This window comes from Gymnogyps californianus, unplaced genomic scaffold, assembly GCF_018139145.2.
Source record: "Gymnogyps californianus isolate 813 unplaced genomic scaffold, ASM1813914v2 HiC_scaffold_32, whole genome shotgun sequence".
Taxonomy (NCBI): domain Eukaryota; kingdom Metazoa; phylum Chordata; class Aves; order Accipitriformes; family Cathartidae; genus Gymnogyps; species Gymnogyps californianus.
The window spans coordinates 1512012-1534604 of record NW_026114202.1 but is presented as its reverse complement, the minus strand read 5'-3'; the positions used below and the strand labels follow the sequence as shown (position 1 = coordinate 1534604).

General features: G+C 53.4%; 1 protein-coding gene across 1 annotated transcript; it reads right to left on the bottom strand.

Annotated features, from left to right (window-relative positions):
- Positions 1-8633: 8633 nt before the first annotated feature.
- SENP1 (SUMO specific peptidase 1) lies at positions 8634-22232 on the bottom strand. Its single transcript, XM_050914124.1, is given in 17 exon segments — positions 8634-8891; positions 9535-9630; positions 10059-10143; positions 15702-15781; positions 16686-16889; positions 17338-17469; positions 17709-17827; positions 17830-17860; positions 18156-18240; positions 18334-18372; positions 18713-18767; positions 18945-19192; positions 19270-19373; positions 19697-19856; positions 20873-21032; positions 21149-21221; positions 21980-22232. Coding segments are annotated over 17 exon segments (1848 nt in total). The 5' UTR covers positions 22094-22232; the 3' UTR covers positions 8634-8828.
- Between the last annotated feature and the right edge of the window lie 361 nt (positions 22233-22593).

The following is a 22593-nucleotide window of genomic DNA, read 5'->3' as shown; positions in this document are numbered from 1 at the left end:
ACCTCGTCCCTCCCTCACCCCACATGGACGCTTTTACCCAAACCCCCCCAAATCACCCCAAAAACCCCACCCCACCCCACATGGAACCCCCCAAACCAGTTGCTTCCCCCCCCAAAAAAAAACCCCCTCCAATTCTGCTTTTAATTTTCAAACAAGAACTTGGGGCTCAAAACCACCTGGGGAGGGGATGGGGAAATTCAGATACCGGGCCCCGTTTTGTCCCATTTCAGCCCCATTTCAGCCCCGCTTCTCCCCATTTTTTGAAGATCTCCCAAAATACCCTCGATCCCATAAAAATAGCCTCAAAACAGAGGGATTTCCTCGCCCGCTGGCCCCGACACCCGCTCGGCTGTTTGCTTTATGGGGCAGGCAGGGATGACACACACCCCCCCTCTTATTTTTTTTCTTTAAAAAGAGCTTTTTTCAGTAAATGGGGAAAAAAAAAATTTAAAAATGCCTTTTTTCGATGCTGGCACCTCCCATTAACCTCAGACCTTCCCCCAAATATTTCCCCTGGCCGGCATGGGAACGGGGAGCAGAAAGGAGCTTTGTCCCCCCCGGCTGCGGCTGCGTGGCCAGAAAAAGGACTTTTTTTTTTTAATTTTTTTTTTTTTTTTAAATTTTTTTCCCCCCTCCTCACTTGTTGCTATTTAATTTTATATTTTTAATATCAGGGTGGGTGCAGCGGGGGGCGGGGGACGCTCAGCTCCTCCAAAATGCGGGGTTTTGAGCCCCAAATCCATTTTGGAGAGGGGGGGGACCCAACATCCCACCAAGCAGCCTTCTTTTGGGTAAAATTGCCCCCAAAAAAGCTGGTTTTGGGGACACCTAAATGCCAGCGTGACCCCCTGCAAGCTCCCAGCCACCTTTAGGCTCAATAAACACCCAGGACCCCCCCCTCCCAAAGCCCCCCCCCCCACTCCAGGATCCCCAATTCCCCCCCATTCCCCTCCCTCCAATCCCTTCTCCAGCTGGGAATCCACCCCCAGCTCCTTTCTCAACCGATCCGGATTCACTCAAAGCTCCAAAAAAGGCCTTTTTCCCCCCTTTTTTTTTTTTTGGGGGGGGTTATCACACACAGCCCCTTTGTCCGCTGAACCCCCCCCCCTCTTCCTCCCCACCAAGGGGCTCTTTTGCCCCCGGCCCCGATGGAAAGGTGGGCAGGGGGCCCCAGGGAGGGGGACGGGGGGGGAAGACGCCGGCATTTTTGTGAGATGATGTCAAATAATTCGCCCTCGTTCAGGCCCCCTGAACCCGGCCTCTTCCTCCTCCTCCTCCTCCTCCTCCTCCTCCTCCTCCTCCTCGCAGAGGTTGGGATGAAAAGGCGACTCTTTGGGGAAGGTAGAGCCGCACAAAGAGCCCCTTTGAGCCTCCGGCTCGGAGTTGCCTCCTAAGGGGGGGAAGGTTTTGAGGGCGATCATGGGGATTTTGGGGTTGGGGTTGGGGTTTTTTTTTTTGGGGGGGGGGATTCACACCCTCGTGCCCCACATCTAGGGCGGGGGGGGCAGCATTAAAGCTGGGGGTCCGGCGTGTCGCTCCTAGGGGGAAGGTACGCCCTAAAAAATGAGGAGTTTTGCCCCAAAGGCAGGGGGGTTTGGGAGGAGCACCCCAAAAAGCAGCCATTCAGCCCTCCTTTTTAGAAAGCATCAGCCCCCTAAAATGTTTGGAGCAGCCCAAGAAAAAGGGGGTGACGTGAAACCCCCCCCCCCCCCCCCCCCCCCGAAGGCACAACCCTCGTACGAGACATCAGAGAATCCCCAGGGCAAAACCAGCTTCAGGGTTGGGAAAACCCCCAATATCGGGGTATCGGCAGCCCCCCAAAACCCTTCCTGGGTTGGGGGGGGGTGGCTTCTCCCCCTCCCCACCCCCACCCCCCAAAAAAAAGAGGGCACAAAGCTGCGGGCGCCGGTGCCAGGGCGGAGGCGGGGGGCGGAGGGCACTGGCAGGCGCGCGCCCCCGCTAATGAGAGCCGCGATTATCCCAAATTAATGAGGGCTGGAAAGAGGCCGGTGACGTTTGCGGGGCCGGGGGGAAGGTTTCGAGGTGTCGCTGGGGGTCGGCGGGGACCGGATAAAACCATCCCGGTACAGGAACGGCCGCTGCCCCTCGGCTTTGGGGCCAAACCCCCTAAGTTTGGGACAGGTGATGCAAAAAGCGCTATTTTTCTTAGGCTGATGATGGATGCGGGTGCGATGCTCCGTTATTGGGGTGCAAATAAAAAGGGGAGGGGTGGTTTTGGGGGATATCACCGGCTGCCCCGTCACCCCCCGTGCTGGGGATGCTCTGCCACCGCTGTCCCTGCCTGTCCCCATCCCTGTCCCCCGACACCGGGGCCAAGCGCCCTAAAAAAGGCAGAATAAAGGCAAAACCCCAAATTTAGGGGGTTCAGGGTCCCCGAAGGCAGAGCCCGAGAGCGGCAGCGGCCATGGGGGCAGGATCCATCCCCAGAGGGGAACGGCGGGTGTTTCGGGAGCTATAAATACCTCCCGGCCGCCACCGCCACCCGCTTGAGGTTAAATAAACCGCCAGAAATAGAAACCCCGATTCCGGCCCCGGTTATCTCCCGTGCCGCCGGTTCCGGCCCTGGGGGTCCGACCCCTCTCTGAGCCTGTCATACCCCCCCTCCCCCCCCCAAATCACCCACCTGAACCCCCCCTGGGTTGGTCCTTGATGCCGTATCCTTACAGGGAGTGACGGGGCTGGTTTGGGGGGGGCTGGCTGAGATATGGGGTCACCGGCTGCTGGGGCAGGGGACACGTCCCCAACCTCCGTCTCCCGGGGACCTCCCGGCTGCTCAGAGCACCCCAAAGCCCATCCTTGCTGCGACACCCCCCCCTTTATCCATCCCAAACCCCAAAGTATCCATCCCAAACCCAAAAGGTGACCCCAAAAGGCACCCCAAAATTCAGCCCCCAGCTCTGGGATCAGGGACCCCCCAGCACCTCCCGAAACCACTCCACTTCCTAACCCCAAGGCGTAGGATGGGGGTTTCACCCCCTTTTTTCCCCGCCGGAGCAAGGAAGAGGGGGGAATAGCGAGGGATTCAGCATCCTTTGATGCTGGGTCGTGTGTGTCCCCCCCCCCTCCTCTCCCGCCTCTACCCCCCACCCCGCAAAGGCCACCTATTTGGGGTGGCAAGGAGCCAGGGCCCCAAGCGCTGCCCCGCGGCGTCCTCCAGCCGGCACAAAGCCGCCCTCTGTGTCCCAGGCCGGAGGATGCCGGAAAAAAAAAAAAAAAAAAAAAAAAGGAGAAAAAAAAAAAAGGAAAGGAAAGGGAAAAAAAAAAAGAAAGAAAAAAAAATTAAATAAATCAGGGAGGAGAGAAAAAAAAAAAAAAACCCAACCCCTAAAAGCAACGTTTCTTACGGGGGCCGGCTCGAGGGTCCCGCGGCTTGAACGGAGACCGGGCTCGGGGTGGGATGGGGCGGCAGGGGCGAAGGTTTGGGGAGGGGGGGGGAAGGTTTTGGGGTTGTTTTTTTATTTATTTTTGGAAAGGGAGCGGAAAAAAAGCAGCGGGGTCGTGAGGCCTAATGAGGCACCGGGGATGGAGGGATTAGCGGGGTGTGGGGGGATTTGTGGGGGGACCCTGGCTGGGCGGCGGGGACGGGCGGGGGGTGGGGGGGCCGGGGTTGGGCTGGGTCCATCGTTAGGAGAAATTACAATCAAGAGTGTCGTGGAGTGTGCAGTCCCACCCCCGCCTCGTCCGTTTGGGGGACCAAAAATTGCACCGTGGTGGCATTCGGGGGGGGGGACACGACAGTGACATCTAGAGGGACCGTGTCCCTGCCCCCCCCCCCAAGTTGCTGGCAGTTGGGGGGCAAGAGGGGAAACTGAGTCACGCCTCACCCCGCAGCGGGGCTGGGGTCCTCCGGGCTGAGCTGGCATCGCTGGCCGGGCCGAATCCTGCATCCCGCCCGGCTCTGAGCTGTGCGGTCCCCAGCTGCAGCAGAGGGTGGGATTCGGGGATCCCAGGCTGCTGGGAATGGGGGGGGGGGGGGGCATCCCAAATCTTCCCCCGAAGCAAATCCAGCACCCCATGAAATCAAAGATGAGGGGACAAGAGGGACGTCGGGATTAACCCTCCCCCCCAGGTCCTTAAATGCCAAGAATTGGACCCAAAGCAGAGCCCCCCCGCCTCCGAAGCCTTGAGCACCCCCACATCGGGGTGGGGGGGGAACCCCAAAAGCACCCAGAGCTTGGATGGAAACTCCTCCCCAGCCATTTTCCAGGCTCACGGTCCAACGCACCCCCAGAGCATCTGCCCCAAGTTTTGGGTATCTGCCCCAAGTTTTGGAGCATCTGCCCCTAGTTTCGGGGTACAAGGGGCTGCAGCCCAGGGATGTGTGTGTGTGTGTCCCCCCCCATCCACCCCGGCACAAGGACGTCTGTGTCCGCACACGCCGTAAATCTGGGACTCGCCTTTATAGGAACTCGCCTAATTATTTCGCTGGAGCGCCGGCAGCGAGGCGGCCGGGCTGGACAAAGTTTACCCAACAATGCGGATGCCAATCGCAACACGCGGCTGCTCGCTGCAGCCCACAAAGGGCATTTTTGTCCCAAACGGCTTTTTTTTTCCCCCCCCCCTTCCTCCCCTTCTTTTTTTTTTTTTTTTTCATAGCAGCCGTGATGGATTCAGCATCGAGGGGGTGGGAGACGGAGCGACGCTTGTCACCGTGTCACCTTCTGCACCCGGGCGGGCTGAGGGAAGGGGAGGGGGGGGGATGCGCTTTGCCGATGGGATTTGGGGCGATGGGTTGCGGTGGGATGCCTAGGGTGGCTTGGTGAGGATCTCCTGGGGATGGGAAGATCTTCGGGATGCCATGTCCACACTTGGGCATCAAGACTCCCGCAGTGCCTCCTCCCTGGTCCCTCAACCATCGATACGGACATCGAGCTACTCCAGGCACGGCCGTCGGACAGATGGTTGCACCCAACCATCGCCATGAGGGACCTCCCGGCGTCAGGACCTCCGCTCTGGGTCCTGCCCTTTGTTCAAGGGACTTGGGGTCACCAGACCCCAAAACCTGCTGCAGCCAGAGCTCAGTATTTGGCCAGATGCTTCACCCGTGGTGAAAACGCAACAGGAAGGAGATCAGATCCACTGCAGCTCTGAAAGCCAGACCTCCTCCGTCAGCATCAGCGGTTGGAGGTGCTGGGAGCAACTCCATGGCTCAGGCACCCATCTTCCACTGAGAGAAGCTCCTCCACCCAGGAAGGCAAGGATTAGGCTAGGAAGCCCAGCGAGAGGTGGCCCAATGGACCAAGAGAAGGTCCTGGCCCATCCTCGCTCTACACCGAGCGCCGGAGATCATCTATTTACCCACTAAATTGAGGAGGAAGCCAGAAGTTCTCCATGGAGGAGGCGTATCAAGATGACCCCAACCGTCTCTTGGCAATGGGCTCGCTCCCTGTTTGAATCCATCTGGTCCAGGTCAATATTGGAGTCGGTCGGCGCCGGCCGGAGGGAACGCTGGAACCCGCTGCGGAAACCAGCGGGGCCGGCGTGGGGTCCGGGGACGTCCCGCCAAGCCCTGCTGCAGAGGGGAGCCGGGGAAAAAGGGACAACCGTGAATTTTCAGCAGATACGACTCTCGTTTTCCTCCTTTTGGGAACCCAGAAGGACAGCTAGAGCAGGAGGGAAGGATGGAGAAGGGTCCCCGGGGCAGAAGGGAGCACCTCGCCCGCGGGAGGAAAGAAACAAACTCGATTCTTTTCAGCAATAATCTGCGAAGGTTTTTGACCGGTGACGTTTGCAGAGGCACAACCACGTTCTCGCGTGGAAGCGGATCAGGGAGCATCGCTCCGAAATACCCCGATGGCGAGCAGCAGGCAGCCGGAGAAGCACCGGCTCTCCGTCCCGCAGCGCTGCTTCCTTGCGTCCACCCCGATACCCGCAAGATTTTGCGAGAAGCCCCCACCGAACCCCTTCCTCGGAGCGGGGCGGGGGGGAAGACGGAGGCCCGGGGAGATGCAAATCACACCATAAAGGCTTCTGGAGGCATCCGAGCTATAAACGCTCGTTAGCACATAGAGTAGGGCAGGTAATTCCCGACTTCTAGGCACAGCGTTGGGAGCAGATGAATGGAGCATTGAGCCCTGGGGTGGGAGACAGCGACGTGAGTATTTACAGAAGCCACGTGTGTGTTTGTAAGGAATGTCAGAGACGCTAATAACTGGCTCTTTGGAAATATCGGGCAAAAATCTTGCTCATGTCTAGGAATAAGGATACAGGAAGGAGGAAAAAGTCAATATGACCTGAAAATCCCCAGACTGGGACGGCCAGGCAGGCTGGGCAATATGATTTATTCTATTAATAAGCCAGAAAGAAGGGCAGGAATAAATGCTGAATGCATTTTTGGTGGCCGCAGAGGGCTGGGAGCCGCGCGGCCGGGGAGGGGGTGTGAGCCTCTTCGGGGTACCAGCACAGGCGAGGCACAAGCCGCCTTTGACGGGACCATTTTCTCCCTGGCTTTTTTGGGAGCAGGGAGCCAAGGAAAACATGGGACTTGTTGATTTTGTTCCTGGGACATTGTAAGGGGCTCTTTCAGCCCAGAACTACTGTTCAGAGCGGGGCGGCGGGGGCTGGAAGCTCCTTCCCAGGGGTGGGAAGGGCCGAAGCCCTAAAGCAGATTATTGGGACAGGATCCCCGTTCCCAACTCACCACCTCCAGCTCCAGAAAGCAGGAAAATCAAAGGCGATAACACCCAGTGGGCGACTGTAAAGGCCTTTTAACTCCAGCTTGCAGCAGCTCTGGCTCCTTCCTCCATCAAATTGGGCTAAAACAGCTCCGTATTGCGAGCGCCCGGGCCTGCTGAGAGTGATTTATTTTAACTAGAGGGTGAATTACGCAAAACAGCTTTCCCTGAGCGAGGGCTCCGGCTCCCGGTGCAGGGATACAGCATTATTTAACAGGGAATCACGACACGCGCACAAAAAGAGAAAAGATACGTTACTTTTTTTTGTTTAGTTTTTTTTTTTTCCTCAGATCTTTACTTGCAGTAAAAGATAGAAAAAGGTAGTAAATGAAGTCGGTATAAAACACACGGAGGGGAGAGAGAAGGGGTACAAACCAGCCTACAAAGAACACAACCTGGCGGGAGGCAAGGGGTGAAAGGGAGAAATTTTTGTACAAAACTACTGCTTACAGGTAGAGAAAAAATGTATAAAATATCCCTCCCTATCTGGAGACAAAAATACAAAAGTGGACATTATTTCACTCTTTACTTATACTGAAAAAGGTTATGTACACGAGAGAAAAGAAGCAGGTTCAGCGGCTTGGGAAGCTTGTCAAACACTCGCCGCTTCCTCCCACATCGCACTTGAGAATAAATTAAAACAGTTGAAAACATCGGCACAGCCCCATCCGAGACCATCCGGGGAGCCCAGAGGAACGAGGCGCTTGGGCTAAAATGTTCAGAAGCATCGGGGCATCCCCCCCAAAAAATCCCATTTTTGGAAGGATTGAAGTGCTTCTGAATATTTTACTTCTTCCCCCCTCCCCTCCCCGTGACTGACGGGGACGCAGCTCGTCCTCAAGGCTCCCGGGAGTCGCACGTTGGATGTACTCGGAGCTACCTTTGGAAGCACTTCTCGACTTGACTACGGTGCCTGCCTTCAATGCAACCTTTGACCTCGCGTCAGCCTTTATCCCCAGGCAAAACATGTGCAAAATATCACGGAGAGAGAGGAGCGATTCATTCCGCTCAGCTGGGGCCCTCCGCACAAGGACAAAGGTGGCAAGAAGCCGCGGCCCCAGCTCCTGCGAGGAGGCAAAGCCAGGGCAGGAGGAAAAAAAAAAAAAAGAAAAAAGACAAAAAAAAACCCCCAAAAAACCCCAAAACAACAAACCCAACGCACACGCAGACTTTGTTCTTTGTCACTCCGGAAAAAAAAAAAAAACGTTTGGAAATATATACAAAACAATTCAAGGGCGCATCGGCTCTACTCTACAGTTTTGTACCTGAATTTCCGTAAACAGTTGATGCTAAAAGAACTGGGAGACCAATTCCTCAGGAAGAAAAATGACTCTGCAAAAACGGCATTTAACAAACAAGTTACTTTCAGAGATTTCCCCCCCCCCCAGCTCCTGCCTGCCACCCTCGAGGGATGCCCAACCCCGCCGCCAGCCCCCTGCCCGGCTCTCCGAAGCTGTTCCAAGAACCGAGGGTGCCAGGTTATAATCTTAGGATAGGTGATCAAGGGCCGAGTTTGTGCTGGGCGAGAAAATGCTGGCTTTGAGGACAGAGGGGAGATAATACAGGAGCAGAGGACACATCAAAACCATTCCTCTACGAGCAAACCCTGCTTACATCCACCCCCAAATAGGTTTTCGCCCGCCCGACTTAGAGCTCTCCCAGCGCGCAGAGCATCCAGAGCCACCTAAGTGCCTTCCCTTCCCCTGAAATCCAGCTTCCCCCCCCAAGCCGAGTCGCGCCGTCGGCTCGGCAAAGCTGGCAGCAAGAGCTGCAAAAAAAAAAAAAAAAAGCAGAAAAATTTAAAAAGTTCCTTGAATGTCCGAAGCTGCCCCCTCGAGTCTCAGCACCTGAAATTGCTTGTAAAAATAGGTCTTGAAATACAAAAAAAAAAAAAAAAAGAAAGAAAGAAGGGGGAAAAAAAAAAAAAAAAGGCAAGTGTGCTTCTGAACATTTCTATTGCGCATTGGTCCGTGAATGGTGTTTTATAAAAAATATGATACAGAGTTCGTTTGCTGTGTCTTTGACTGAAGCCCTGGGCAGGTCCACGCCTGCCACGGCTCAGGCTGCCGAGCAGGGCAAATCTGGGCACTTCTGATACAATCTCGTAAGGAAGCGGCTTTCGGCGCAACGTCATCATAACAGCTTGCGATGAAGGATTTCCCAGGCCATTCGCTTTCGGAAATAGGGCATGTGTTGCTTTGGGTAGGGGGGGGGGAAAAGAGAGAGAAGAGAAAGAAAACGTACATCAGCATGTCTGTCGTTGCTGGATCATTTCTCAAGCAGCCGCTCTCCTGGGTGCAGGTTTTTAAGCGGTGCCTTTCTTGGGGGAAAATTTACTTTCCGATTATTGAAAACAGGACAGCGGATGAGATCTAGGTAATAATGTAACTCTGATGATATTCTGTAATAATTAGAAGTAAAATATTCACGCATGGGATATTCCATGGAGGCCGACAGCGTTAAGTAACACCGAAATTACCTGAGATTCGGGCTACAACGCCCCGCTTTCATTACCACTATGAGCGGGTCCCATTATGGGTTTGTGAGCTTTCCCCCGCTGCATCGGTGACACGCCCCATGGATTCGGGTACGACAGAAAACCCGAGGATGGCTTCAGAGGAACAATTTTGCACGGTGTAAAGAACCACCCCCAGTGCCTCGTGTCAGCTCTACTCCAAGGAGCAGCAGTACGATCCCCACGCGCGCTGGGGACACTTTAAACCCGCGGAGAAGGCGGCAAAGGGCGTTTGGGGGAAAAAAAATAATCAGAATATGCACAAGTGCGTGCCAGGCGCCCAGCTCTCCCCGAGCACAAGGGGCACGCCAGCGTGGGGTTTACCTGAGTGAAGTTGATGGGCTTGTCTTTGGTAATGCAGTCAGCGTATTTGCAGGCAAACATCCCGCAGTCGCTGCCGTTCATCTGCTGCGGGATCTCCTTTAACGAAAGGACACAAACCCAAACGTCATTTCCAGAGGAGCCAGCCCCCGCCACGCTCGCTTCTAAGGACGAAGAGCTCCAAGTGAAGGAACTCTCTCAAACGAGTCCTGACGAGGCAGGTCTGCACGGATGGGCGAATGCCAGCGGGAGTAAGGGGAGATGAAGAAAAGAAAGCGGGCAGCAGGAATGGAGGTGGCACTGGGGCACCCCTGGCTCACGAAAGCCTCCCTACTTCCACGTAGGGCTGGATGGGAATCTCTAGCGCAGCAGCCTGCCACTGAAGATCTGGGATTTGTTCACCCCCTAGAGTCACCACGAGAACGCGTCCGTCGGGAAAACCAGCCAGGAAAGGCGCTTCTGGGTCAAGAACAAAAGCAAGAACCAAGAGAGACCCCTTCTCCAAACCTCTGACGGCACAAACCTACCTGACTCTTCTTACTCAGCAACGACCAGCCATTAGTGTCGAACTCTTTCCTTTTCTTGTCAAGGCTTTCCTGTTTTAAGTATTGCCTGTAGGAATAAGAGAACAAAGAAAGCTTACTTAGAGGAACGGGGGAAACCAGCCAGTACACTATATGTCAGTTTACCTAAGGTGTCCTCTGCCATGTTTGCAGAATTAACGCAAAATGGAAGTCCAATATTTTCGTCTCGGTATTGGCCATTTTAAAAAGGGCTCTACAGACCCGGGCTTTGAGGCAGTCAAAAGAAGGACCAAGTAGAACTTAAAAACTCATCCAAAAAAAGTACCTGCCAAGCAGAGAGTCAAAACCACAAATAAACCAGCGAGAACAAATCTAATTCATCGGAGAGTGACTCACGGCAGAGAAAAGCTCAGCAGCCACGGGGCTGCCTCAACAGGCTCCTGCAAGCAGAGCGTTATGCTCGAGGGGAGACTGGAGAGCTGCGCTGCGTCTCTGACGGCGGCCTGCGACCTGGCGGCTCTAGGCTTTTGAGGATCTTACTGAGCGTGAAGGTAGACAGGAGTAAATTTGTCACAACCTTAACAGCATCCCAGCAGCTCCGGAACAATCTCCCTGTGTGTAAAGCATCAAAAAAACCCACCACGAAGCTCCCCTCCAGGCTGGTGGTGGGTTCAGCTTGCCGGCAGATGTTCTCCCGGAGCTCTTCTCCCAGGCTTCCCTTCCACTCCTGATGTGATTTCTTCTTAACCACAGCAGAAGACAGATGGCAAGTGCTTTCAAGGAGAGGCAACTAGGGAAGATGAGCCTGATTTTCTCAAATAAGGGCCCAGGCTTGGGGATGGAGGGGAGGTAGCCCTGGGAAAAGCCACACCACAGTCCTCTGCGAGATGCTTTTACAGGGATTGAGTCAAGCGGGGAGCACAAGGGGGAGAAGGAGCCAGCCGTGGCGGGGGTGGGATGTCAAATACCTTTCACAAGCCTTCAGCAGAGGCAGAAGAGCTGCAGAGCCAGTCCCATTCCAGTTCCTAGAACCGGAGAACAAGGACAGCTCATGGGTATCGGCCCATCTCCTCTGCCCAAAGAGGCTTCCACCAGTTTGGCCTAAATTGTACCACTGGAAGAACAGAAAAGTGGGCTTTTTTTCCTGCCTCCTTGAAAAAGTTTAGAAACTCTGCCAAGACCATGCCCAAAGGATGCCCAAGCAACTGCCACGCTTTTTCCTTTGCAGATATGAACACTTTGAACCATTCCCTTCACTGGGAATTACGGAAAGGGAAGCTCAGGAAGGACACAGGCATCAAGGTGGACGAGATGGAGGCCGAGGAGACGAGGCGATGGGCCCAAGACATTCTTAACGGCCCTAAAGAAGCCCCTCTCTGTTGGCCGCCGGCGTCATTATGTGACACTCAGCTTTGCAGACACTTTCTGCTCATTTTGGTTACCAAAAGGACTGGGAAGATTTACAGAAACCATCTCCTTCCCATTTGGCATCTTCTCAAAACAGCCCAAGGAGCCTTCTCACTGTTGCGGCTGTGATCAGAAAGTTTGGAAAGGAAAAGCAAAGGATTAGATGCTGCTGGCTCGAACGGAGGGGTCAAGAGAGCACCTGGCACGGAGAGGGAGGCGGGTTTGGCCGCCAACGCGGGGAGATGTGCCATCTTTCGGAAATCTGATCCACAAAGACTTGGCTAAATCGCATCTTGCTGTTAGTAAACGCCGAAACGCGATGGGAGAAGGGGGTGACGCGACCTGCAGACAAGGCCAAAAGATGTGGGGTCAGACTCGCTGCCTTGGTGCCAGTCAGGGAACTTTCCTCTATCATAACTTTAAAGAAGTATTCAAAGAAAACTCTCGTGGGCTGAAGAGTCCCTGAAACACCCAGGGGCCGCTGAACCAAGTACTCGAAGTGGCAGCAGAACCACCCAGCTGCCTCTGGACACGGAGACAGCTCCATTCTAGCGACTGTATCCCTAGAAAGCAGCCAGAAATAAGTTTTGCTGAATGTAAGAGCGTCAAGGAGGGAAGTCTTCCTCCTGGCATTCCCCCGAGACCAGATTAGGTCCAGACAAGCATTTTCTATCAGCCTTCATTAGCTGGACGCACACTCCCAGCCCAGTTCCCCAGCACAGGGTCTGCTGGCTGCCAGCGACTGCTGTAATTGCTCTTGGGAAGCTCTCTGCTTGGCTGCTTTGACTCGGCTGCAGTTTGGACAAGACAAGATCAGCAGGGGGTAAATCTCGGAAAAAAAAAAAAAAACCCTTTCACTGAGCATGAGAAGTCTCCATATCTCATCTCCAAAAATAAAACCTAATGGACGGAGAAGAAACTCCTTGCAACGAGTTCAAAATAAGGTTGAGCTGAGCCTCCAGCACAGTGGCGGGAGGAAGGGAGCAGACTATCTGCATCACAATACAAACATAGTGAAAACATTAATTAATTAAACGGCCTCATTTCAATTGCAATTAAAAAAAAAAAATCCTGGCAATTACTGCCTACTACAGAACCCACTTGAATCCTCAGCTAAAAAAAGAGCAGCAGCACACGGCCCACTCTGTTTTGCACGTTAGAGACGGGGAGCGAAGCTGTGCAGATAAATATAAGGATGCATCACACGAGGAACCGGGATGAGCCTCCAAGCAATGTCTCCACGTGGACGGGGTTTGCACATACGGAACGGGGGCGGAGAGAGGATCCGAGCGCGAGACTCGTCTGGCAGACAGGGAAGAAACCAGTGAAGTTTAAACGGTGCCGGAGCTTCAGCGAACAAAGCGATCAGGCGGCTTCAGCGCGTCCAGTTTTATCTGCAACTACCCCAAGCCGCAGCTGCAATGCCGACCCACGCACAGCAGCCAGGTAATTTTGAGTTGTTTTCTAGAAGAGCGAGGAAATAACCCACCAGGCGCAGTTCACATTAACTGTGACCATCACCCGTGTGGTTTCCTAAAAGCAGCCTCCAGCAATCTAGCCTGCACACGGAGATCAGTGAACATCAGACACATCGCGTAAGAAATACAGCACCGGTCCTGCCTAGGAAAGAGCCTGAACCACCTTTTAGGAGAGGACTGAAAGAAAACGCCTTGACTTCAAATCGCGAGACAACTTCGGGAAGCAGAACTTTAATTAATGAACTTTGTCAGGACCTCAAGGAGAAAAAAGCTTGACACAGAATTTTTAAGCAGAATTACAGGCCAAATCACAACCCAACGTGCCTGAGATACCCCGTCAAATACTGCGGGCTTTTAATCTCGTTTTCCTAAATGTGAAAATGGATTTTCGCCCTCTACAGTGCTTACACACAAAAACCTGACCAGGTGCCTCAGGGAATTGTTGAAATCAACTCCACAGCACACTGCTAAATGTCTAAGAGCCTTGAAGTAAAGGGCATGTAAAGGTAAGCATTTCAAGCGCTGCTGCTAGCAGGAGATAAGAACATTTCACAGGCATGAGTCGCTTTGTGCGCTCTATCCCCTAAGCTTTCCTCCAGCCTTGGTACGCTAGAATCAAGCTTTTAAACTAATTTTAACAGGTCGTTTATGTCCACTCCAAAACACAGACCCTTCCAGCAGAGACGAGATACCGAGCACCGTGTTGCCCAAGGAGAAACCCCCAAAAAACCCAACGGCAGCTTTCTTAAAATCCTCTCCAGGTCTCACACCCAAGTTGTGTGAAAGCCCAGATGCTGAAACAAAGCACGGCAGCCACCAAACCACGAACATCTCTGGTCCCTACTCACTCCTAGCCTGGCCAGTGGCCCTTGTATTTAATCTGTTACCTTCCCTGTGCCTCAGTTTCCCTCCTCTGTAAAGTCTGGCTAACGGTACGACACTCACCACCTTTAGGAAGCTCTAAAGATTGAAAGCATGAAAGGGTCACTAACCATGAATAGGACCTCCGTCCCTTCTTCCCGGTGTGATCCTCCCACTGCATTCAACCAATAAAAGCCTCCTAAAAGGAAACAGAGGGAAAACAATTACGTCCAGGGCAACAGCGACCTGAAATCCCGGCTCTCTACCACTCACCCTGCGTGACCAAAACACTTTGTATCCTCTGGTACTCTCTACCACCAGTTTGGGGACCTGCTTCCTCGTCCCAGACCCCTAAACGAACCACGGGCAGGACTCCTGGGTCCCCCTCTCACCTCCCAGGTGCTTCACTTCACCAGACGTCCGTGCTTTCTTCCTTGGAATCACAGAAATTCAGGCTGAAAGGAACTGATTTCACCCAGACCATCCCTGCCCCAAGGCAGGCCAGCTCCGCTTGCACCGTTCTTGAACACAGAGGCAGAAGCCACACAGCGAAAGGAAGAGACGCTGCCCTGAGCCATTTCCAAAGATTTTATACTCTTCCTTTCCTTTTCCTCCCTTTAGGCCAACATCACAGAACAGCGTGGAAAAGGGAAACAGCCATTTTTACAGTTATTTAAATGAACACAGTGCACGCAGACTGCAAAGCACCTGAACTGGAAAACGAAGGTGCTAAATGGACTGGAAATGGCATCTGTCTGCTGCCTGTCTTTATCATTATTCACATTCCTTGACTGAATGAGTGACACCTCCGCTAACATACTCAGCCTCATGCCAGAAGACTCAGGATCAGATTCCCAAGTCAGCGTCGGAGCGAAGCCGAGACGAGAAACAGAACCGACGGCCGACCCAGGGTCAACGTCAGAGCGACAGAGGAGCTGGCGACTGCGTTTCATAAATCACTTCGCAATCTGATACATATCAAGCCTGACAGCCCTACGTGACTAGGGACCTTCGAAAAGAGGAGGTTTTTCACCCCTGCCCAGACAGTAGCTCATTTTAAATCACCCTCCATTCAGAAGCAGCTTCCAAATATGGGAAAACAGTTCTGGATTTGACGTGCAAGCACCTTTCCTACGAGAGCTCGGAGAGTAGGCAGCCAACTCCGCTCCCTCCTGGAGCGTCCCTCAGGATGGGAAAATCAAGACCTTCTCTGCAGTTTGAAGCCAGGAAGAACAACTTTCACCCAGCTCTGGTTTGGAGGCATGGCACGGTGTGTAACGCCCTGCTGCAACTCAGTACAGACGAGACCCGTGCAAACCGTCATCCATGGCCTGACACAAGAGACACTCCCGCACCCTACGTATACCATCGCGCTCTCCCGAATCTCCTTCTCGAAACAAAAGGGCCAAGCTACTGAGCTGATCTTTGCCACAGGCAGGAAAAGCTCCCACCTGGAGGAAGGGGCCAGGAGAGGTCATTTCTTCAAGCGGCTGCAGGACAAGGGAAGGACCGCTATCCCTCAGGGTCCGAGAAGCTGTCTTCCTCCTAAAGACGATGCCCAAGACGACTCCGTAAGACTGGTAAAGCCTGACATCCTTAACAGAACGGGTCTGAAACCTGTCTATACCCACGAAGGTAACACCAGCCTCACTGACAGATCTTCTGGGAAGAGGTGAAGACAGGGCATCGGCACAGGACTCTCGCGCAGATCAGCTTTGTAACTGCGGACCGCGTCAGCAACGCACGGTGAAACACGAAGCGTGAAAACCAGGATGTTCCTCTGAATCCTCCTTTCAGGACCCAGAAAGGGACCGTCCTCACGGAAGGGTTGTCGCTTCCGGAGTAAGATAAGAAGCTGTCCGATTTTTAAACAGGCACAACTCAAATAAGTGTTACTCACAACAGTATCCTGCAGGCTTCGCTGTTTATTCCACCCATGGAGTCGTAATAGGTGATGGTTTTTTTCCTGAAGTCTACAACCTACACAAAGAGAGGTTCGTTAATAACGCACAACACAAAGAGCTCATCGCTTTGCCAGGACGCGCGCTCTGCCGATAGAAAGAAGTAAGTTGAGACCATCTCACAGCAGAGAAGGATTTCAGAGGACTTCTAACACCCTTGGTACAGCCCTCCCCAAAATCCCCCCTTGGTGCTGGGTTATTTAACCACTTGAATCTCTAAATCAGGCTCTCCTCAGAGCACCCCGGTAAAACACAAGAGCGCTCTGTTATCCTTATTGTTAAAGGCGCAGACAGATAGGTTTACAGAGGCTTTGCTCCACCTGACGTGTGCATAACTAAGCGGTCGAAGCCACGAGTCCCCCAGGTGGTTTTTTGGGGCCCCATGCCCCATTTCCACACCACCGCTCACTCACGTGAGCACCGCCTTTCCGGGCAGCTTAACAATCCTCCAAGGAGGTTTGAGCTAAGGAGGCTGACGCAGGCTTAAAAGCCACGCGCAATCTGTTCCCACCAGCAGCCAAGAGAAGGGACGGAACAAATCAGGGGCAGGAGGTAGAGAAAGCTGTGCGGTATCTGTCATCTAAATCTCTCTAAAACGATCCCGTGGCAATGTCTCTAAAGGTGAATTTGTGGGAACGTGGAAACGAGATCTTTCTCCGGAGAACAAGCTAGCCTAACGTGACCTTCACAGCTGCCTATTTTTTCTTTAAAGACTAGAAACACACCAAAAACTTGCAGCTAGCTATCTTTTTCCTCACTCTAGACTTTGATTTTAGCCACAAAGATGAATTTTCCCCCACCACGCACAAACACCTGACAACCGCATCGCTCGAGAGCCGTGAAATTTTAAGCTTCAGCCACAGGTGAATTTATAGGACGACCTGCTTGAGCTCTGCTCTACTGCGAATAACCAAAGCACTCACTGCTAGGCACCAATGCACTCCCAGATGAATAGGCACCAAGAGGAGATCCACAGAGAAGATATCCACTTTTTTAGTCCACCGTTTCACAGCTTGGTACCCCGCCGTTTTTAATTTGGTAAAGAAGAAAGTATTGAACGCGTGAACTGCCGGCAAACCCTTCTCTTTGCTCCGCTCCATCAGTAAATTCATGTAGAAATTAATTATCTGGGAAAGAAAAAGCATCCAGGACACGTTAGAGTGTTGACACTTCTGCATAAGGTGTTCTGTCCCTGTGCAAAATTAGGTAAGAAATTTTTTTTTGCCTCCACCTGTCCCCAGGGGGATTTACAACGGCACAGCCGCCTTAAAACCTTCAAAAATCCAGAAAGATTTAGGAATGCAGTCTTCTATATTTAAGATTTACTTTTTTTTTTTGCCCTGATCATGCCCACGGTCAGTCCCAACTCCTCCCAATATTATTATTTCTTCAAGTGCCTGGTCTACACAGGAGTTTCTCCATAGATTAACTGCTCCAGAGCGTGAACCACAGCCCACACCTACTACTCACTCGCTGACTTCTTTCAGCACGGAGAAGGCAGACACGTTTGTTCACTTCAACCTACTTTAAACTGCCAAAGAAAAACGTCTTAACGGCCCAAGGTAGACTCCTCACCTCATCGTTGAGCCAGTTCAGATTATTGAGGGTCTGAATGTCTTTCCGAGTGATTGTTAACCGAAAAGCTTCACTGAGGACCTCGTCCTGGTTCCCACCTCGGAATACGTTCTTTATTTCCTTTTCCATTTCCTACAGGGAGGACACAGACAGCATTGGAAGGGAGAGTTCCTGCTATTCCCGTCACAAAGGCTGGATTCAAACCCAGGTTTATTCTTTGTTCCTCGAAGGATAAACTCGCTACATAATGTACGTGGCAAAAGGGAACAGCTATCTGTCTCTACGCACGGATCTCAGGAAATCACATTCGTATCTCGATCTTTTATGCACACAAGCGCCTGTGTGCGTACGCTAGATCCAAGCAGACTTACCTCAGTGATTTCAGGGAACTCCTCTTCGCCGTCAGCTGACTTAGCATCCTCTTTCTCCTCTGGGACCACCGTGACAGGGATTTCCTTCTCAAGTGGTACTCGAAGATTCAAATCCACCAATCCTGCACGGAGTGTTCCTGTTCCTGCAACCGCTGAAGGAGAGGACTTTAGATTAGGTGGTGTCCAGGGGAGTCCCCTCTCCGGGGCTTGCGAGGGAGCTACGTGGGGCCAATTGTTCCAGGAGATGCAGAAAGGGACACGGAGCGGGAGCGTTTATCCTGGCCATGACACTACCAAGAGCCCTGCCATGGGAAGGGGAAGCAATGAAGACACCAGACCCCGAAGGAGTCGATTCTTGTCATTTTTCCATTTCCAATTTGCTTTCTACTCTGTGGTTTAACATTCGGACTTGCAAAGACCGTTCTTTCAGCAACTGCTCTCTGTTACCTGGCTTTGCAGCTGCAAGGCCAGCGCTTTCTGCTCTTCAATTTGCCGCCACCTCTCCCGAGCTCGTGAATCGTAGACGCTGGTCCTGAAAAGCACAGTTTGATGTGAACAAATCCGTGTTTTATTTCTACACGTGAACACTCACGAGAGGAAAACAGAGCAGGAAACGTGTACTTACAGTTCTTTGATCCACAGTTCTGCCTGGAAGAACGGGAGGCTAGAAAGGGGGAGAAAGGAAAGGTGTAAGCGTCCTCCTTCATGTGCAAAGTAAGTAATTGCCTGAAAAGTGATTTATAAGTATTATCTGAGGACAGCCCTACTGCTAGAGCGATAGTAAGAGCTACAAACTGATCTGCCAGCTATTTGTAGCCAGGTCTCAAGAAAGAGGTTTGATGCATCACACTCAAGTTCCTGGAACTACGGCAAACTGCTCTCTCTTCACGGGACATTCAGAAAGTCGCTGGTCACCTTCTACTCTGCATTCTCATCTCTCTGAGGAATGAAAAAAGCTAGCGTAACCCACCCCTTCCTCCAGATACCATTTTACAGCCTCTTACCTTGGTGCTGGGGTTCTGGAATCCTTTACCTTGAGCAAAATGACAGAGTCTGACCCTAAAGAGAGTAAAGTTTATGGAATGTTGTTAGCCTCACAATTGCTAGCCACTTCCACAACGGCTGCAGGAGTCCGAATACAGAGGGGGAGGGAAAAAAGCGGGTTTGCCACGTACTTTGAAGTTGATTGCCAGGTTTTGGGGTTTTTTCTTTTTGCTTGGTTGGGGTTTTTTTTACCTTCAGACTGCGTGTTAGATGCTGGTAGATTTTCTTGCTGATGCTGGGCTGTGGAGTTACTGGACTCAAAGATATTGGAGGGATAGCTGGGGGCGGAGTAGAGCGACGGTTTGTGGGACGGCTGCTCCTGTGCTCCGAGGACGCTGGTCGCTGAACTGGCTGGTGCAACGCTGTGAGCTTCAAACAGCTTGGAGTTCTTGCTGGGAGTTTCTTTCACTACGCTTTTGCTGGAATTTGAACACCTGGACCTAGGAACAACAGAAAGTAAGTTCCCAGCGAATACACGGGGCGCTGTCGGCTGGGGAAGAGCATTTTCCATACTCACAGATGGAAGGGGAATAGCGAAGAGGGCTTGGATGTGGAAAATTGTTTTCCTGTGACCATCTGAAGCAACTGCCTGTAGATCTCTCGCTCTTCCTCTCGAACAGTCTGCAGGGAAACAACCAGGTATGTCTAGCCAACACGATTTCAACAAAGACACCGTGAATAGTGAGCAGATACACATGGAAGTAATGATTTTATTAGTGCAAGCACATCCAGGGGTCTTGAAGAGTTCAGCCATCAGCCTCGATCAGACCAACCGTAGTCGAAGTCTGAACGTGAGCAGAGCTGAAGCCAGCTTCCGCCTGGCCAGAAGGAGCGAATCCAGCACAAGACAGTCGGTTAGAGCCGCCTCAAGCACTTCATGGTGCCCAAAAGAGATCTCCTCAGAAAAATCCACCCACTAAACTGTCTCCCAGCCTTTTCTTTACCTCTTCTGCCGTGCTGATGAACCGCCGGGGAGTTTTCTTGGGGCTAAGCAGGCTGCGGCGACACGGACCGCTCCAGGAAGGACTCTGAGCGGGTTTGATCGGAAAAGCCGATGCATGGCAATGGTGGTTTGATTTGCCTACAAAACTGTTGGACGTCCCACTGCGAGGAGAGAAAGAAACGCTTTTATTTGACTTTATGCTGGTTTTAATCCGTAATCTCATTCTCCCCCGTCCCCAAACCCAGCCAAGAACGAGGCTACCCAATGGCGATCAGAAATTGGTATTTTATTTGCGTTTTAAGAACCACCTCGAAGCTGAAGTCTGCCTCTCCATCAGCTCGAGCCGAAACCATTCCCGAGGCCTGTGTGGCCAAACAGATGCCACAAGGTGGCACTGCGAGGCCGAGGAGCCACAGCCTGGAAAGCCCTGGCCAGACCTTCCCGCCAGATCCACCAGCTCCCGCTTCCATCCACGCCCCACAAAATGGCTGAACCTCACCTGGAAAGACGGCTCTCGGCATTTTTATTTATCGATAACAGCAGCCGCCCTCCCTCCCTTTGCTTCTCCCCACTCCCACGCTCAGGCTCACCCAACAGCCCGTGAAAAAAATACACGGGTCGATTGGGCGTTTCTCCCGTGGAATTGAATTTTCCCTGTTTGCAAACAAACGTTGGCCACTACGGGGATTTTCAGGAGCAATAAAGACTTGAGCCGGTCTGGAAAGGTCTGAAGCAACGTGAGTTTATACCAGCTGCAAAACTAGCTCCTGCGCCCAGCACCGCATGCACTAACCAGCACATTTTCATCGCAAAAACGACGACGTGTTATTTCTCCCCCAACTTCCCAGTGGTGTAACGATGTTCCCGTTCTCATCCCAGCGCTCCCGATACGTTCAAAACCAATCCGTTACACCGCTAGCTTCCACGAGAGGCAGGTTACGCCACGCTGTGCCCTCTCAAAACCAGCGCTCACGCCCTTTACGAAGCATCTTTGCCACAGGGAGGTTTATAAACACCAAAAGGCACCTACGGACCCGGCTAACCTCGACCCACGCAACTATTTCCACCCTGAATTCACTCTCTATCGATACCAGTGGTTTGTGTGGGTAAAATCCCCACCTGAAGCTGCCACAGGGCTCTGCGGGGAAGGTTGAACGCGGAGGGGAGCCGTACGCACCTGGAGTTTTTGCGAGCTTCAAGGTAAGAGCCTCGGCTCATCCTCGGCTTCTGCGGCACAGAGCCCAGAGGGGGAACCAAGCCCCTCCACTGCCCGTTGGCGCTGGAGCCAAAGGCTCGAGGCTCCCCCGCCGCCCGGTAGCCCTCGGGGCAGGGGACTTCTGCAGGGAAGAAACACGGCAGCAGTCAATAAAGAGCCACATCTTCGTCCCCAAGCTGCTTAGGGGAGGGAACAATGAAAAAATGTGACAGTCCAGGGCAGAAAACGATGTCTTACCTGGGCTGTAATTGAGAGCGCAGGACGCATTTCCAGCAGGGCAAGCGAAGCCGCTGATCTTGTTGGGTAAAAACTGTGTGAGAAGATCGCAGCTTTTTATTATGAGAAGAAAGCACAGCTCAATCTTAAACCCCAGGCACAATAAAACTACGGGGGGGGACGTGACACGTTACTGCTCCTCCCCAATCACATCATTATAAACTGGTGATTACTGAAGCAGACTGGTGTAATAACACACCGGCGCCGGTCTGACAATGCAGCCAAAGTGTGACTCGCTCTCCCATCCCCTCCTAAAATCCGCTCTGCCGGTGCGGTGGCAGTTTTAGCGAGGAGAGAAAAACCAAACAGCGATTTCATCTCGTTATAGGGCAAAAACGATCAGCTTCACGGCTACACTGGCAACTCGTCCAGACACGACTGCAGCGTCAAGATACGTGCCCGCACTTGCCGAGGCCGTAAGCCGAGCACACCCACGCGTGGGTTTGCCATCCACAGGCCAATTCCACGCGTGATTTTGGTTTTACACGCTCGTCGGTAACTAAGAGCGCAAGCGGGGCTCTCGCAAGCGCAGAAGTGTTGGGCGTTACCGAGACGAGGCTGTCAAAACCACCCGGCAGGCTTTGAACTCAAGGCTCGGGGGATGCCACGCAGAGAGACCCTGCCCACAGGCGCCTCCGACCCACGGGGACACCCAAAGGAAGGGGAAAAGGGAACCAGAGAAGCCACTAGCCCCCAAAACCACGTGTGTGTGTCCCCCAGATGGGGGGGGAGCTCGCTGTAGCAATGCCGGGGCTCCGGGAACCGCGGGCGAGGTTCAGCCGGCCTCCCCACCTTGCTGTCCGGCTGGGAGAGCGGATCCCGCAGGCTGGCTCGCGAGGGCAGGGGAAAGGCCTTGAACACGGAGCCGTGGTTGGCCCGCGCCGCATCCCGGGCCTCCATCCTCATGGGCTCCGCGGCCACATCTGAGGAAGAAGAGCCCCCGTCAGCCCCCCGCGGAGACGGCAGAGGAGAAGCGGTGGAGCAGTCTCTATCCCGAGGGGCCGGGCCGGCTCGGAGAGCAGCGGGCGGGCGCGGGCGAACTCCGATTTTCCTTCTAAAAACGAAGATAACGAGAAAAACGTCAGGGAAAGGCACGGCCCCGCCGGTCAGCGCCCGAGACGGGCTGGTGGCGGCCCCGGGGCTCCCACCGGGCAGAATCAGCGGCTGGCGGTACCGGCCGAGGCCTCCCGGCGTTTACCCGGAGGGTACCGCTGCCCCGCACACGTTACGCCCGGCCGGGGGCCGGCTCGCCGCCCCGGAGCCGCCGGCCGGGGCAGGCCGAGGTTGAGGCCCGCCGCCGCCGCTCCCACCGCCGCTGTCCCCCAGCCCAGCCCGTCCCGTCCCGGCCACCCTACCGGAAGCGGAAGCGTCCCGAGAGCACGCGCGCCTTTCCCGGGCTCGGTAAG